This window comes from Bactrocera oleae, chromosome 3 (assembly GCF_042242935.1).
Source record: "Bactrocera oleae isolate idBacOlea1 chromosome 3, idBacOlea1, whole genome shotgun sequence".
NCBI classification, from domain to species: domain Eukaryota; kingdom Metazoa; phylum Arthropoda; class Insecta; order Diptera; family Tephritidae; genus Bactrocera; species Bactrocera oleae.
This window is the reverse complement of record NC_091537.1, coordinates 87,083,993-87,101,798: the sequence shown is the minus strand read 5'-3', so window position 1 is coordinate 87,101,798 and position 17,806 is coordinate 87,083,993. Positions and strand designations below refer to the sequence as shown.

At 34.3% G+C, this 17,806-nt stretch overlaps 4 protein-coding genes across 8 annotated transcripts; 2 read left to right on the top strand and 2 right to left on the bottom strand.

Annotated features, from left to right (window-relative positions):
- Positions 1–1,928: 1,928 nt before the first annotated feature.
- On the bottom strand, positions 1,929–11,943 carry Not3 (CCR4-associated factor Not3). 5 transcript variants are annotated; one of them, XM_014232250.3, is made up of 13 exons: positions 11,373–11,942; positions 10,947–11,308; positions 9,017–9,114; positions 8,588–8,722; positions 7,620–7,955; positions 7,427–7,550; positions 6,303–6,697; positions 6,151–6,223; positions 5,674–6,078; positions 5,326–5,460; positions 4,284–5,254; positions 4,005–4,214; positions 1,929–3,055 (listed from the first exon to the last, which is right to left on the bottom strand). In XM_014232250.3, the coding sequence occupies exons 2-13, from the start codon at positions 10,969–10,971 to the stop codon at positions 2,957–2,959; spliced, it is 3,006 nt and encodes a 1,001-aa protein (XP_014087725.3). In that variant the 5' UTR covers positions 10,972–11,308; positions 11,373–11,942; the 3' UTR covers positions 1,929–2,956. The 5 variants fall into 5 exon arrangements, with proteins under 5 accessions (XP_014087725.3, XP_014087741.3, XP_014087717.3 ...); XM_014232266.3 differs by having other exon boundaries at positions 4,005–4,208; positions 10,947–11,943; XM_014232242.3 differs by having other exon boundaries at positions 10,947–11,942.
- A 422-nt stretch (positions 11,944–12,365) lies between these two features.
- Spf45 (splicing factor 45) lies at positions 12,366–14,007 on the top strand. The gene is made up of 4 exons (XM_036359776.2): positions 12,366–12,597; positions 12,680–13,516; positions 13,573–13,747; positions 13,824–14,007. The coding sequence occupies exons 1-4, from the start codon at positions 12,463–12,465 to the stop codon at positions 13,916–13,918; spliced, it is 1,242 nt and encodes a 413-aa protein (XP_036215669.2). The 5' UTR covers positions 12,366–12,462; the 3' UTR covers positions 13,919–14,007.
- LOC106615980 (2-oxoglutarate and iron-dependent oxygenase domain-containing protein 3) lies at positions 13,760–15,526 on the bottom strand. The gene is made up of 5 exons (XM_014232417.3): positions 15,330–15,526; positions 14,803–15,262; positions 14,599–14,751; positions 14,326–14,531; positions 13,760–14,252 (listed from the first exon to the last, which is right to left on the bottom strand). The coding sequence occupies exons 1-5, from the start codon at positions 15,431–15,433 to the stop codon at positions 14,174–14,176; spliced, it is 1,002 nt and encodes a 333-aa protein (XP_014087892.3). The 5' UTR covers positions 15,434–15,526; the 3' UTR covers positions 13,760–14,173.
- Positions 15,527–15,629: 103 nt separating this feature from the next.
- On the top strand, positions 15,630–17,789 carry LOC106615962 (probable cytosolic Fe-S cluster assembly factor GJ13047). The gene is made up of 6 exons (XM_036359770.2): positions 15,630–15,877; positions 15,951–16,043; positions 16,100–16,781; positions 16,924–17,137; positions 17,204–17,361; positions 17,416–17,789. The coding sequence occupies exons 1-6, from the start codon at positions 15,815–15,817 to the stop codon at positions 17,652–17,654; spliced, it is 1,449 nt and encodes a 482-aa protein (XP_036215663.2). The 5' UTR covers positions 15,630–15,814; the 3' UTR covers positions 17,655–17,789.
- Positions 17,790–17,806: the final 17 nt, after the last annotated feature.

Here is a 17,806-nt window from a genome sequence, read left to right as displayed (position 1 = left end):
TTCTTGAGTTAATAAACATATGTATATGTTTCCGCGTTTTTTTTTTAAAAAATTATGAAAATGATAATAAAAGCAGAAAAAACGTTAATTACAACTGCACCAAGGCCATAATTCACAAATAAAATTAATTTGATTTTGATCGTTCAGTTTGTATGGCAACTAAATGCATTAGTGGTCCGATCTGAACAATATGTTTGCAGATTGTAACGTTGGGTTGGACAATAATTCATGCCAATTTTCGTGAAGAAATTTTGTCAAATAAAAAAGTTTTCCTTACAAGAACTTGATTTGCAACGCTCAACTTGTATGGCAGCTACATGCTATAGTAATCATATCTAAACAATTTCTTCGGAATTTGCGCCATTTTCTTAGATAATAATCTATGCCAAATTTCGTGAAGATATCTCGTCAGATGAAAAAGTTTTCCATACAAGCACTTGATTCCGATCGTTCAGTTTGTATAGCAGCTATATGCTATAGTGGTCCAATATCAGTCATTCCAACAAATGAGCAGCTTCTAGCGAGGAAAATGAAGTGTGCACAATTTCAAATCGATATCTCAAAAACTGAGAAACTAATTCGCGTATATGTATATGTATGTACAGACAGACGGACATGGTTAAATCGACTAAGCCTACATATTTTAGCTTAATACGAGTATAAGTTGTTCAAAGTATAAAAATATTACTGGATTAAAATTTTTCCTTAACAAAGCAAAAATTAAAAATAAAAACTTCCAATTGTTAACTTTTTTTCTATTATTATTTGCCTGTTTAGAACTAAAAATAATTTTTGTAACTTAAAATTTTCATTTCTGAATTTTCACATCATTTGAAAATCGTCAACAAATTGTAAAACATTGCTTTGTATCAGTATTTTTTTTCTCTTTTTTTATAAAATAGGTAAATTGTTGTATTAGTAAAAAAATTCCACCTTCAAGTTTCCATATAAAAAATAATAAATTAATAAAAAAAATTAACTTAAATTACTTTATGAATGATGCAGTAAATCAAAATATTACTTTTAAATTAGTGTAATAGCGTGTGAATTACTAACGGTTTAAGTGCGCTAAAAGTAGCGTGTTTATTTAAAACTAAAAATCTCTAATCCTAAAAACTTACTTGAATATTTTTTAATTGGTGTTGCTGTTACTGTCGTGCTTTGCAAATATGGTACCATATATCTCTTATCGGCAGAAATAAATATCAGAGATCGGTTGAAACTTCTCAAATTCGTAGAGAAAACTGTTTTATCTTCGAAATCGTACTATGGGGTTCGTACTTTATGCATATATATTAATTGCCGATATGTTACACACCAAGTTAATCGATCACGAACCAAAACTCTGGGCTGTTCTATACTACTAAAATTGCAAATAATATTTTGAAATTCCTATAACAAAATTGTTAAATGATAACTTATTTAAAATTCTGAAAAAATTCATATTTTTGAAGAACCATCTGTTTTTTTTTTTGAGACCCTACGCTCCAATGGGAGATGCAGGAGATGATGGAGATGAACATATTTTTCACAGCAGCGTCACCTTATTTAAAAATCCATTATTTACGCAAATGGCTTATAGTACCAAATAGTAAAGTGCTAAAACCATTATGATTTAACCGAAAATGTAAAGGTTTAAATAAATAAGGTAACAATGATGTCACATGAGCCAAAGCAAAAAATATTAAATAAGACATTGCATTTTTTTTTTTGTAATAATATTTTAAATTTTATTTTAAAAATTAGCTTAAATCCTCTTTTCAAAAGATTTAAATTTTCTTTTTTTGTTGTTTTGTTTTGTATTTACTTTTCATTTGATGATTTTTGTTCTTCAAAGTTCTTTGTTATCATATTCTTTTAACTTCACCTCTTTTTTTTACCATTTTTTCAATTTTTTCTTGTTGTTTGCTTTTGTAAACATTTTCATCTTTTATAAAGTATTATATATGTATAGTTGGGGGGGTTTTTCCATTTTTGTTTAATTGCAAAATGTATGTTTTATGTTCAATGAATGAATACAAAATGAAAAAACTAAAAAGTAGACCTAGAGAAATTAGGTAATCGTAGTTGGGCGACATATAATGCGCCCAAATAAAGTTTGTATAAATTTGAGTAAAGGGATAGTAGGGGAGGGCAAGGAGGGGAAATGAAGCAACTTTTGCTAATGGGTAGCTCATTTAATAATTGTATATATATACTATGTATAATTGTGTAAGGAGGTATGAATGCGATGACAGCACAATAGTTGCCGAGACTCATTTTTTCGATTCTTGAACTAAAATGTGTTATCTGCAACGTTTGCGGTCGCGCAGCTGCTGCAGAAACTGTAGTGGCATTTATTGGCAGCAGAGGCAGCGGCAGATGCTTCCTTTCATGTTCCTTTTTAAAGTTTTGCTACAATTATAACTACTTGTGTTTAAAATAATTTCCGGCAAATGCTAAAATAGTTGTATTAAATGCGAATTTTTAACTAAAGTAACATTTTTCGCCGCAAATTAATGTTTGTTGTAGTAGTTTGCTATGTTGAATTGCGTTTTTTTTTTTTACTGACGACCTAGAGCAATTTAAGTATTCTCAAATCATAATTCTTTGCATTTTAGAATTTTCAGTAGATTTTTATGTACTATTTTTATATGATGTATGATTGTATGTTGTAGATTTGATATCTTTAGCTTTCTTTTCTCGTGTTAACTCATAAACAGTAAAAAAAATTAACATAGCAAATTCAAAAAAAGGAACAACATAGGGGAAAAAATTTACAGGTATTTTGTAAACGTATACAGTACTTCTTGTTCTAGTTGGTAGTTTGATAAATTTTTCGCTGTTGTTGTTAGCTGTTAAAAGAGGTGGTACTGATGTTTTTGTTGCTGTTGTTGGCTGATGTAGCTTAGAAGTTATTCATATGTTTTCTATAACAAAAGTTTCTTTTATACATTGGCTGCACAACATACAGCGATCAATTCAACTCCTTGTCTTCTAAGTACTTGTATTCAAAAGTAAATCCCTCCTTTTTGCGTTGACTCCATTTCTCGTAATCAAAATAGATGTACGTACCCTAGAGATATGAGTAAAATTATGCATTAGTATTTTCATATAAATAAATATCAGTATTTCAAACACGAAATGTTGTTGCAAATAATAATACGCTCAACGAATTGGACTCGAACTGATTCAATTAAACTGCGCGTGTCAACCGAACCGAAAATTAAATTAAATTGAATTTTTAATGTTTGTGTGAAGTTTGATCCAGTCCATATGTCAATTATTGTGTGTTTGGCAGCTGTGTGTTTACGACGCGAAAAATTTGTCGGGCCATATTTACTAGTGAAAAAAATTAACAACGAATTTTATGTTTCCAACGGAATCACGGCTACGAAATCGTTAAAAATGTAGGAAAATGTTTTGGCTGAGTCTAATTTATCACGAACACAAATATTTCAGTGGCACAAAACATTCAGCGAAGATCCTGAAGTCATTGAAAATTTGCCTCATGCGAGTCGTTTATCTACGTTCGTTTAATGATGCTAACATCGAAAAAGTTAAAGAAACAGCGCTTGAAAATCTTTGTGTTGGATCAAGTCAACACATTTTGGTTAATGTTTTGGGTATGAAGCGTGTAAATGCTATATTTGTACCAAAAGACCTAAAAATGTCGAGTAGAGGTCACAAAAGAGAGAAAGTTAGGACCCCACATTTATCAAATACAGCACTACTGGTGACGAGACGTGGGTTTATTAATATGACTTCGAACACAATCCTACAAACTAGCGAATGGCGCTCCGAAAAACCCAAATTCGCTGAAGGCACTGAAAGCCATCGCAACCGAGGCTTATAACAAGTATATGGAAAATTGAATTAAGCGTTAACATGCTTGTATTAACTCAGGACGCCATTTTGAATGCGATAATAACGATTTGTATTAAAATACGTTTTCTGTTTTTGTCAGTCTGGGTCAAATTTGATCAGATGATACATGTATATACACACAAATAAAATTAACACACCTGCTCGTAATCATCGTTAATAATTTTTGGTTCCTCATGCCTTTGGAACCACATCATGTACTTTGTGTGAAATCGCCAGCTTTGCTTTTTCAATGCTTTCGCTGCTAAATATTGCGCCTTCGAACCTTCCATATAATAGAAAACAAAGAAGAGCGTTTCGGTTGAGAGTCGTTGATAAAATTCAACGGTATCGTAGAGTGGAAGCTGTTGCTATTGTAATAAATATATTTTTATATAATAATAAGAAAAACAATATACACATTCAATATTTAGACGCACCTGAGGATAATGCAGTGGTGTCGGCACTGGCGTTCGCGGCAGATATATATTTAATCTCTCCGAGTCGGCTGGTGTCGGGAGGTGATAGTAAGCGGCTTCCATCATTTTGAATTGTAATTGATGATCTTTATGTAGCGGTAATGTGCCCAGGGGTGCTACGCCAAGTAGCGGCGTTATATGCGCTTCATTTGTGGGTTGCTGTTGTTGTTGTTGTTGCTGTTGCATTGGCTTGCTACCAACTGGTGCATTAACACCGCCATTACCAGCGCCCGGTTGACCCACCGCTGCATTCGTCATACCGCCTAAACCACTTTGAACTGCACTACCGACTGGGCCGGCACCTGCTGTTGCCGGTCCATTTGTTGCTGCTGCAAAGGCTACTGCTGCTGCTGCTAAACCGCCGGATTGTTGTTGTTGTTGTTGCTGCTGTTGTTGTTGTTGTTGCTGTTGTTGTTGATTGGCAGTTGTATCGGTTGAGAAATGCTGTAAGACCTGCTGTGATTGTGGCGCTTGCTGTTGTTGTTGCTGTTGCTGCTGCCTATTGTCAATCTGTTGTCCGGGTCCTTGCGTCAATGAATTGGTATCGATTACCGACCGATTAATAGCTTCCTGAGCTATTGTCTTCAATGAAATCGCATCCATCGAATTATTATTGTTATTGTTGTTGTTATTATTGTTGTTAATGTTGGGCGCGGACACAGGCATGCCATTCATATGCTTCGGCGACAGCAAACCCGGCGAAACTCGGGAGCCATTATTAGTTACACCAATAACTTGTTGTTGCTGCTGCTGCTGTGCTCCTATTACTTGCGATATACCGTTTGGAGAAATGCAATTTACCAAATTATTACCGCCAACATTATTCACCACTACACCGGCAGCGGCTGCGGCTGCGGCAACGGCTGCGCTTCCTTGCTGCACAGCGTTCGCTAAACTATTTGATGCGTTGTTATTGGAAGTGTTATTATGCGCTAAACAACAAAAACAACACAATTTAAGTACTCAAAAATGTTCATATGTGTATATGTATCGATGCACAAACCGTTTTGTAAATGTGAGGAATTCGTTTGAAGATTGGATAATTGTTGTTGTTGCTGATGCTGCGAATTGGTTGCTACCGTGGGAGCCGTCATCGCGTATGATGTCGCCGGATGCACAGGTCCGTTCTCAAGATGTGCTAAAATAATATTTATTAAACGATAAGTCAAATAAAAACAAGAAAAAAACTTTAAAATTGTGTGTATGGAAGCTCGTAATGCCGACCATTTATAAATATTTTTTATAAGGTCTCTCACGTTTACTTCTGGGAGTTACAGTTTTCGTGGCAAACTTAATATACCCTGTTTAGGTTATAAATATTTAATTTAATTTATAAAATTTTTCCACTTACATGTGTTGTTTTTCGCTACGGCCGCAAATGCAATTGTTGGCGTCGCTTGAATCACAGATTGGCCTTGAATGTTGTTATTACTGTTGCTACTACCATTGTTAGCCACCACTGTGGCTGCCACCGTTGTCGCGCCACCACCAACCGGCGCCGTTGCATTTGTCGCATTCAAACTGGGCGCTGGCGCATGCTGTTGCAAAGCAGGACTATGGCCGGCAGCCATGGCGGCAACGGTGGCGGCCAACGTGGGCGCACCCCCAACTATGCTATTTGCTGTGCTGGTTACAGACGTTGGCGCTGCTTGACCACCCATAGCTGCAGCGACTATTGCCGCTGCCGTAGGCTGTTGCTGTTGTTGTTGGTTATGATTCTTATTGGGCGTCGAACTAACTGCTTTATTTGAAGACGCTAAAAATATAATGAAATTCATTAATTGTATACATACTACTTGTATATTGCAACTATTGAAGTGAAACAAACTTTCTGATGTTGTACCGCTAGAAGATTTACCGCTGTTATTAGCTGCACGCACTGCCGTTGGTTTAACAGGTTGCTAAAACGTAAAATAAAAATACAGATTTTTTAATAAAAATGTATAAATTTGTGCGTATATTTTGACAGCGTATACTTACTTTTGTTTTGCTACTAGAATTACTCTCGTTTTTGTTCCTTTTATCGCTGGCTGTCGCATCTGTGTTATTGGTCGCCGACGTTGTGGCTGCCGCCGCCGCCGCGGCCGCTTCTGCTGCATAATTCATGCTGTTGCTGTTATTACTGCTTTGCTGCTGTTGTTGCTGCGCCGTAGTCGCCACCGCTGCCGTCGAATTAATTGTAGACGTCAACGCCGTTGTCGCCGCCGCCGCCGTTGCCGCAGACTGTTGTTGCACCTGCTGCTGTTGTATACCCGTTCCTGGCGCTGGCGATTGCACTGGACTGCCACCCGATGTTATACTGCTTGGCGAACCGCTGGTCTCGTTGCTGTTATTGCTGTCGGTAGTGGCTGATGATGGAATACCAAGTGAAACACCTTTAGTAGAAAATTCAATCAACACCACAAATCCGTCATTCATTCAACATCATTCAGACAACAATTTGTTGTTGATGTAGCACAGGATCCACAGCGTTTTAAACAAATTTAACGAAATCATATCAATTTCGTTTGTTTATTAATTTTTTTGTGTGTATTTGATAATTGTTATTTATATATTATATTTAATATATGGCATACAGTTATTCGTTAGATAATGTTGTAGTAATATAAAAATGCACACAAATTGTCGCACAAATTCGGTTGTATTGCCAAAACATAATTTGTGTGTTTGTTGTGAGTTGTTAGATGGCCGATGGATGGACGTTGTTGTTCAACAAATCAAATCATTTTCATTCAACACATTTTACGGGATATTTTTTTTTAGTTTTGTTTTTGTGGATATTGTGGTTTTTAATCACATTGAGAACATAATTATGTTAAGCCGTTGATGTGGATGATATTCAGAGTAAAATATGAAAATAAAGGCAGAAACATATATATATGTATAAGTATACGTCTGCACAAAAAACTTTCAAAGTGTAAATATGTATTAAAAAATTTATTTATCTATAATAAATCCTAATGCATATGCACATACAATGATTAAGCTCATTTGTATGTGCGAAAACATGCTTTGCATGGCGCTACATTTCATTATACCTAACACTAGGTTTTTATATAACTGTATAATCATTCACACAAAAATCCTCAATGCACACAACTCACCTGTGCCAGATAACTCCACATCGTCCAGGCCAATAATGTCATCATAAAGAAACTCATTCTCTTCGAAATTCGGCTCTTGTGAGGATTCAATGTAATATTCAACATCATCCTTAATTTTGTTTACCTGTGAAATATGGAATATGGCATAAAATAGCAATTGAATTTGTTTTTGCTGCAAATAGTTTTTACTTACTTGTTCTGCTTCAACACCGTCATTATCCAGTAATCTTAACACGGTTTCCAGTTTCATAACATGGAATTTATTACGATCCAACTTGGCGCGAAACTCATCCATTCGATCTTGTTTGTCGCGGTCGAGGCGTTTCTTCTTTGCCGCCAATAACGATTCAATCTCACTTTCATATTGGTCTATTTGCAATTGCAATGAACTAATAGACGATGTTAACCAGTTGCGCGCCTCATCTTTTTTACGTTGAGCTGGATCTGTTTTTTGTGCAGCGCCCAGTCCTTCTTTCGAATAAGCTTTCGTTTTCGTTTCACGTTCTACAATTTTGAAACGCTCCATTTGCTAATGTCAAGGTTAAAAAATTATTAAATGTTTATATTATTAAAGATTTCAATATAAGCAGGGTTGCAAATAATGCATTGCAAAAATAATTGAACTAACATTTAAATTGGTTTTTTATTTTGTATCCCAAAAATCTTAATTAAAAATAATTTTCAAATTTTTAATACAAAATACTGGAGTCAAAAATTAGAATTAAATTTTTAATTCAGTTAAAAAGAAACCTAATTTCAAAAATCGGATTAAAAATTAAAAATTTTTGTACCCCAAGCTTATAATTAAAATTAAAAAAAGAATTTTTTGTAGAATTGACACTTTTTAGATTTTGCGTTATTCGTGTTCTACCAATTTGGTTATCTTTTGAAAAGCAAAGCTTATTTTTAATAAAATATCATTATAGTTTTGCTCTTTTTGTCTTATATATATTTAATTGCTTATATTTATAGTGTTTCAGTTAAAAATATGTAAGTATTTAATTTTTTATACCTATTCATTAAAGCTTTTAATTTGAAAATAATTTCTAATTTTGGAATTTTATTTTTAATCCCAAGATCGAATTAAAATTTTAAAATCAATTTTTAGTTGGAGAATTCGCAACCTTGGTTATAAGCATAGATAGGTGAAACCGTTCTTACCGTTTCAATGAGACGCCTATTCTCCAGCAGCTGGCTTTTATCTTTAATCTCCCCCGAAGCAATCCATGATTTAATTTGATCTCGAAGCCTTTGTAACTTCTTGATTTCTTTTTTAAGATCTGCTTCATACTTTTCCTTAAAATAAATAATATACTTGTAATGACTATTACGTAAACGGGTTTTTGTTTATTAAATTAATATCAGGAATATTTTTTTCAGCTACAAAACAACTTATTACAAGAATGTCATATTTTTATCGAAAAACCACAACACAGAGTTTAATTCGGCAAAATTCCATTTATTTTTAGCTGACGAACTAAGACAATTGATAAGTCTACAAATTTAAAAATACTGAACCACTACAAAATTAAGTATTAACCTATGCATAAAACTGTTTTATAAGTGCAAACAAATTACAAGCGGCCATACCTTCTGATTACTGTTTGTAGCATTATGCACTTTTTTCCATATATCCTCGAATGTTTCCACCCCTTCCGCAACTTTTTTCAGACATCTGTCTATTTCACCTGAAAAAAATGTAATAATTTAAATAATATGCCATATCTATACATGTATTTATATGTAAATATGACCCAGCGCATTAAAACAAACAAAACTTATTGTATAAAAAATTTAATCAAAACATTCTATAAGGAGCATGTTATCTACAGTGCGTATAGTATTGTGGTAGTGTAGCGCTTTACATTGCCCACTGGTCACGTACATATGCTTCCAGAGTCAAGGGTTGAACGAGCAGAAATAAAAATGTACGAGTGCGCACGTGAGACGGGTAGTTAACTACTCGTTTGTTTATATGCCCAGTGGGGTCGGTTGGGCGGCGAGTGGGTGGTCAAATTGTATCAACACTGTTGTCAACTTTGCAGTGAATACGTGTTTCTTTATTTTGAGTTGTCCATCGGCTCGCAGTGGAGTAATTACTTGCTCAGAAATGTAGCATTGATTGCTGCATATACTACAAGTGCTGATTAATGAATAGATATTCATTGAAACTTTGTACATAAGTAAAACACATACACATAATCTAATTTTTAATAATTAGGCAATTATTATTAGATATTCTGATGATAGGAAAAATCCTTTGGAATATTTAAAGCGAATATATCACAATTCAATCCGTGCGCATGCACTAAGTATTCATTCAACGCTACGCGTGGATAAATGCAATGAATATATGTATGTGGTTGTGTGTGTGTGTATACCAACATATGTAATATTAATGTCATGGCACAGTCATTGCAATGACCCAATTTTTCCAACAATGTAAAAGACGATAAAAACACACACTTTCTATGGAAGTAATACAAACTTTTGTTTCTCAATATCTAATATTACTATATACAAGAAATAGAGATAATTATTGTTTTCACTGCATCCAGCAAACTGATTATAAAACCAGCAAAAATAAATCATAAGAAATGACAGCAAACAAAAATGTGTCAATATAACAAACGAACCCTCAAAATATAAACAAAATAAATATGATCTACCAAAAGAACTTCATCAAACTTACTTTTGATAATAATGTATATATACTTATGCATATGTATGTATGTAAATATGTGTATAGTAATCAACTTATGAAGACGATGTTAAAATCACAATTATTAATTCTTATATTAATCAAATAAACATAAATTAATTGCTATTAATGACAATGTAGTTCTCACCGGCGTTCAGCCTATACAAGAGTAGATTTAAACTTTCTAACTGCAATGGCTATGATTCCAAAAAATTATCTGACACATGAAATATATTTTTAACACCTGACCAGTATTTGAGTCTTAATTAAGCTTCTCTTGTAGATTATATATGGTATTCTATGGCTGCGCGAGGGCACAAAAGGCTACAGTTATTCCCTATTTGGATATTTTTCAGAGTATTAGATAATATTGATATATGTTTCATTTTTGATGTAAAAAAATTATACTTAAATATGCCTTTATATTCAGGTATATTTATTTGTCAATAAAGCATTCATTTATCATAAAGCAATCAAAGAAATGTGTTACTTGCAGCAAACTGTTAGAACAAATCAGCACAAATTTTTTTTTTTTTTGCGGATTAAGGAATCAATCAATTATCAACTTATAATTTAATATACGAGAAAATACTCTTTAACTTTTTGTACAGAGCCTATTATTTAACACTATTAAATACTCAAAACATATACGAGTTTTAAACAAAAATCAGTTTTAATTATCACCTAGCTTTCATATCTATGTATCCTAAAAATACTGTAACATTTTAAAGAATTTTTCATATTAGAGATGCTAAGAAAATCAGCTGATACTCATATTTACATGTTAATACCTCCCAACTGATAGTGATGATTGCTCACCTTGCAACTTTCTCGTCGCAGCCATGGCTATGTGTGTGTTTGTATTCGACGATGCAAATGCTCAGACATAGTCCAATAGAACCCAAATTATGTTAAGCGACGGATAAACTTCACAGTTGAAACACACAGTAAGGTGAAGTATATTATGATTGTTTCCTTTTAAATGATTATCTTTGAATAAGTCGCATGTGATTAACAACTGCCTAAGCCGATTTTGTTGTAACCTCTTAGCCACAGTTAATGTTGTATTCGCTGCAGCTTTTGGAATGAAATTGACCGCATAAGATGTTGAGTATGATGATATTATTTGCGATGCTATCACAGCGATCCCACAACGGTAATACTGCAATTAATGCAGTTTTCTAATCGTACCCATAAGAAGATTAATAATTATGAATGTATGAACGAATGTTGCACTTAACGTACGATGCTTTAAAAGGGATGGAGGCTTTGACAGATTGATTGGTAGATGTATATGAAACGAGTGAATACCGTCGTTCTTCCCTTCTTTCGATTGGCGTTCCAATAACACAAGTGAAAATCCAGTACCGTTAATAAAAGTGTTTCACACTATACTAGGGATAAAAAATAAGCACGTTGTGGGCTAACTTAATATTGTTTGCAATGCGTTTATTTCCAAACACTTGCAAATTATAATTTCTTTTCGGCTGGCGGAAAACGCAACGGCAAGAGCAACGCAAAAGGGAAAACGAAACTTTTTCCTACTCGTCGCCTTCGCAATTTTTTCTTTTCTTCTTTTAAGAGCTGCTTCTTCAACTTTTTTTCGCTTTTTCTGTTGCTCCAGTTTTAAGCTGTTTTTACACAATTTTCAGTTAGCGCGTTTGCCAATTCGATTTTGTCTGCTTGGAAATGTTTTTGGTGACGGAATTTTAGCTAATTGTAAGAAATAACTAAATTTTTGTCGCGATTTTCTGCTCGCTGGCGCTGTCAATTGTTTCGATTTTTCTTCTTCTTCCAGTCCTTTTTGTCTAATTTCCAAGATGGCGATTTCTCGCCTTTTTTCGTACACAGGGCTGCATCGATTAATATTAGATATTTTATGAAATATTTTGATAGTTCATCTCTCGGAAACAAATGCCAAAATGTGTATGCTTACCTTATTATGATTTCATTTGCATTGCATAATAACATGACAACGACACGTATAAACAGTTATTTCAATAGTGGATCATTTTCAAAAGTAAACTTACACTTGTGGAAAAATCCAAATAAAATTCTTTGTATAACGAATATTAAATATCATAATTTCATGCAGTACACAATATGCAATTTTATTTCTAATAACACTAACAATATAAAGTATAAATGGTAAAATAAAAACATAAATTGACCGTTTTAATTTTTTTTAAATGCAACTATGCTCTGAACGGGTTACCGAATTTATGCATTTACGCTATAAACAGAAATGTCAACTTTAGTCTATAGGAGGTAGATTTTCATGAGTTAACTTATCAGATATTGTCTCATATGTAATTTATTAATAAAGTTAATAATAATGGACTTGTACGATGATATTGACACCAAACCGCGAGCCAGCCAAATTGACGGCTGGTCATCGGGTATCAAAATGTTGCAAACACAACTTGCCATTAAGAAGGCACAAGGACCAAAAGAGCCACCCAAGAAACCGGTAAACTTTGCATATTTATATAGTGTCCATTTTTAATATATATTTTTTTGCATTTTTGAACAAATGTAATAATGTCAAGTAGCTGATGACACCAGTGGTCAACTTGCGAGCAAAGAAAGTCGCAGCAGAAGCAGAAGCAAACCAATTGAACAACACAAAAATTGAAACACCTCTAATGACGCCTAAACCAGTTATTACAGCCAAACCTTTAGAGCCAGTAATTGAAAATGTAAAATCAGATGATTGCTGGGATTTTGTAGATGAATATGACCCGGCGTGGCCGAATGAGTATGAAAAATTAAAGGACAAAAATCAAAATAAAGAGAAAGATCATAAAGGCGGTGGTGGTGCAGGCAGTGGACGAGGTAGTGAACGAAAACGTGGTCGTGGCCGAAATAATACACGAGATTCATCACCGCCAGTTAAGTTTTCTGGTTTTGGTCAACGTCAAACGGAAGAAGAGAATTATAGTCCATCACCTCAAGGATCCGTGTCGAGTAAAGGAGGTGCTGCAATTGCGCCCCCACCGTCGCTGCAGGAAATTTCTATAAACAACGAAAATGGTGATGGCTCTTCAAATGTAACCATACCCTACTCCGCAAGCTCTGTTGCTGCAAAAATTATGGCAAAATACGGCTTTAAAGATGGTCAGGGACTGGGCAAACAGGAGCAGGGTATGTCCATGGCCTTGCAGGTGGAAAAAACTTCAAAGCGTGGCGGTCGCATAATACATGAAAAGGATGTGTTTTTGCCACCACCACCAGCACCTAACAGTCCACCTGCAAGCATGGCACCACCAGCAACACCAGCCCCAAGCACGCCCTCCCTAACATTAGCACAAGCCGTGGCTGAAGTTCCAGCGTCTGAACCTAGCATTACAGAAATCATGAAAGAGCCCAGCAAAGTGGTTTTATTACGGGTAATTTCTATACAATATCTTAACAAAATAGTTTTAATTTTTCTCTTTATTTGCAGAATATGGTCGGTCCAGGAGATGTTGATGAAGATTTGGAACCTGAAGTTAAAGACGAATGCAATACTAAATATGGCGAAGTAGCAAATGTTATAATACACGAGGCATTTGGCACGACACCAGAAGAAGCAGTGAAAATATTCGTCGAATTTAAACGAATCGAAAGCGCCATTAAAGGTAATCATAATATTGTATTAAGTAAATTCTTTATTACAAAACATACACCTCAAATATAAATTCTCTGGTTTAACAGCGGTAGTTGATTTGAATGGGCGTTTCTTTGGTGGACGTCAAGTACGCGCTGGTTTCTATAATTTCGACAAATTCAAAAGTTTTCAATTACATTAAATTGATTAAGTATCTATTAGATAATATTATTAGGGTTTATTTGTAAAATTCTATAACATATTAAATAATAACAATCATTAAACTTTTAATTCTTGGGATTCATTTAAATTCAAAACTATATCATTTTTAGGATGGTATACATAAGTTCTTGCACACTCTTGTTTTCAGTGCATTTAACTAATTAATATGTATGTGTAATTTGTAACATTGCCTACATTTTCATTTTCTAGTCTTAATTTGTTTACTACTTTAATTTTATAAATTGGGTTTCTTAATGTGGAGGTCGGATATCGCCTGATCAGGATCACAAGTAAATGAAATCGTAATGGCATATCTAGTACATATATACAAAAATAAAATACAAATTATTTAAAAAGTGATTATAAGACCAAAATACCAGGAAGTACCTCTCTCCTTCGGCAACTTGTTCAACGTGATGTAAATTTTCAGCACCCGAAGTAAATGCGCTAACTCTAGCTTTTTTCGGTTCAATGGCTGTCTTGGTTAGATTTTCATTGCTCCCATCAATGAAAATGAAACGACCTCCTTTGTAATCTTTTTCATATGTGTTTAAATAAAGCAAAGATGTATAGTGAAAGGATTCATAAGTATCCTGCAAAAAAAAAAGAAATCTCTTGGCACTTTCTTATTTTTAATACCCTTTTAGCTTATTAACTTGCCTTATCTATATGTTCATGCCAATATTCATCATTCATTGTTCTGGCGGTTGCGTTTGTCAGTCGTGAAAAAAATGTGGGATCGGTTAGATAAAGACTTTCGGCAGGTATTCCAAATTGCTCAGCTATAGCTTTTTTAATTTTGTTTTTGACGGTCTAAAAATATTAATATGTTATGTCATATCAAAAGTTATAACATATACTTACATTATATACCGTTAAATGGTGCTCTCGTAACTCGGCTACTACTTTTGGCACGCGGTATGCATTTACAAATTGTTCCTTATATGAAAGGGCCCCAGTGTGTAAGTTTAAAATGGAAGCGCCTCCAGATGAGCCCGCCATAGACAATATGGTACGCGCCAGATTTAAGAGCGTATCTACTTCATCCTCCTCTACTAGCTGATCACTGACAAAGCGTCCACACTTCTTTGGTACGCAGTTCGGATATCGACGTATCTCCGCTTTGTAGCTTTTTGAACATTCAAACTTCTGTATCCGTAATGGCAGTTTCTCCTTTATTAAGGCAAATTTTGTTTCTTTACTGCTATGTTGTTGAGAATAAAAATAAACAACAATCATCACAGAAGCTGCTATCACGGCCCGAGTCCATAAACGATGTGTGGAAGCCTGAGTCGCATGCTGTAATTCGGCACTAATGGTTGCTCTAATGTTGTTCAAAATGAAAAATCAATAACTATATTAAAATAATACTGAATTAAATAAAAACTTACAGTTTACTCTGAAGTTTTGTAGTCCCACCGTTGGTGGTAGCGTTAACATTCTGATACTTTTGCTTATTTCCATTGTTTCTCTGCCTCAAAGAACCTGTCGTCATCTTTATGGCAGTTTAGAGTGTTTTCAAGTCACTATCTAATCAGAGGACGTAAATTCATCTATGTTCTCTGGTGTAAGTGTAAATAGTTTGTCCAGTGCTTGTACAACTGTAATAGTTTGTATAGCATATAAAAAATATGTAAACGAAATTATAATAAGAGATAATATGTAAACGAAAATATAGATAAGAATAACGATTTTAGAGGTTTAATTTTTTTAATTATTAAAATTAATTGCTTAATTTTTTTCTAATTTTTATAAAAAGTACGTGTACAATAACAACTCTGGCTACTCTGTGTCTCATATGGAAAACAGCTGGCGATAAGAACTATCTCATTTGCTGCACCTTTGCGACTATTCTACTGATAAACAAAGTGGAAAAATGTCGCGCTTCAGTGGAGCACTACAATTAACTGATCTGGACGATTTCATTACTCCTTCACAGGCAAGAATATTTAATTAAGATTTCTTTATTTAAAAAAAAAAACAAAAATCATGACTATAATAACAAATAACAGGAATGCATCAAGCCGGTTCCCATAGAAAAGAGCAAGTCGAAAACTGGTGCTAAAATTACCATACAGGGCGATGGTTATTATGAAGAAACTGAGGTATACATACATAAGACTTTTTAATTTCGTTTATCTAAATACTTTGTATACTACAGGCTGGCAAGCAAAAACTACAAAAAGTAGAAATAACACTGCAGGATTGTCTCGCTTGCTCTGGCTGTATCACATCAGCCGAAGGTGTACTTATTACCCAACAAAGTCAAGAGGAACTATTAAGAGTGCTCCGGGAAAATACAACATTAAAAAGTCAAAGTGCCAGCGAAGGAGTGCGTACAATTGTTGTAACAATTTCACCACAGCCTGTGATTAGCTTAGCTCAACGTTACAACCTAAAGCCAGAGGAGGCTGCCAAACACTTAAGTGGTTATTTTCGTTCGCTTGGTGCGGATTATGTGCTGAATACAAAAATTGCTGATGATCTAGCATTGCTTGAGTGTCGTAATGAATTCGTTGAGCGCTTTCGTGATTCTAAAAGTGCTGACGAAGCTGCCGCAACACCTCTGCCAATGCTTTCATCTTCTTGCCCGGGTTGGGTTTGTTATGCAGAGAAAACGCATGGTAATTTAATTTTGCCTTATATTGCTACCACACGTTCACCACAGCAAATAATGGGTGTGTTGGTAAAACAATGGTTAGCAAGAAAATTAGATTATCCGGCAGAGCGAATATATCATGTAACGGTAATGCCATGTTATGACAAAAAGTTGGAAGCTTCACGCGAGGACTTCTACAGTGATGCAAATAACTCGCGTGATGTGGATTGCGTTATAACTTCAAGTAAGTGTGTGGGTTTACTATGTAAATTTACCCTTGTACTATGAAACTTACTGCTATTGAATGAAATTTCAATTTAAAATTTTGCAATGTTTTAAAGATATATACCATACATATTCATAATAACATTTTTAATTTTTTTAAGTTGAAATTGAGCAAATGCTTATCAGTGCTGATACGCCGTTGCATACATATGCTCCATCGGAAATTGACTGGCCATGGCACTCTGGTAGGCCAGAGGCGTCAGTATGGGCGCACGAATTTTCCACTTCAGGGGGATATGCAGATCACATCTTTAAATACGCTGCTAAAGAACTCTATGATGAGAATGTGGAAGTACTGGAGTATAAAAATTTGAGGTTCATTATTAAATTATTGTCTGAAATTAGTATATATGTATATATATAATTGTTTTTTAATGTCAGAAACCCAGATTTTCGTGAAATTACTTTAGAACATGATGGTCAGGTAGTACTTAAATTTGCCATTGCTAATGGTTTCCGCAACATACAAAATTTGGTACAAAAACTTAAACGAGGAAAAGCGGCATACGATTTCGTTGAGGTCATGGCTTGTCCTTCTGGTATGTTTTATTTTTTTAATATGCTTATATTAAATTATTCCCATTTATTTTAAGGTTGTATTAATGGTGGTGCCCAAGTGCGACCATCCACTGGCGTTCCCATACATGAATTGAATCAACAGTTAGAAGAACTTTACAAACAGTTGCCGAAATCAAGACCAGAAAATGAAGATACAAAGCAAATTTACAATAAGTTCTTCGATGGAGCACACACTGACAAAGCGAAAATGTTATTACACACCAGCTATCACGCAGTGGAAAAAATGAACACTGCATTTAATATTAAATGGTAAATGTAATTACGTTGACATAGGCGCTTATGCATGGTGTCATATGTGGATTTACACTTTAAAAGGTATCTAAAGTAATAAATTAGTATGTATATAAAATGATTTCTAAAGATAAAAGTATATTGACTTTCGTTAAAATTCTCAGAGGCTTTTAT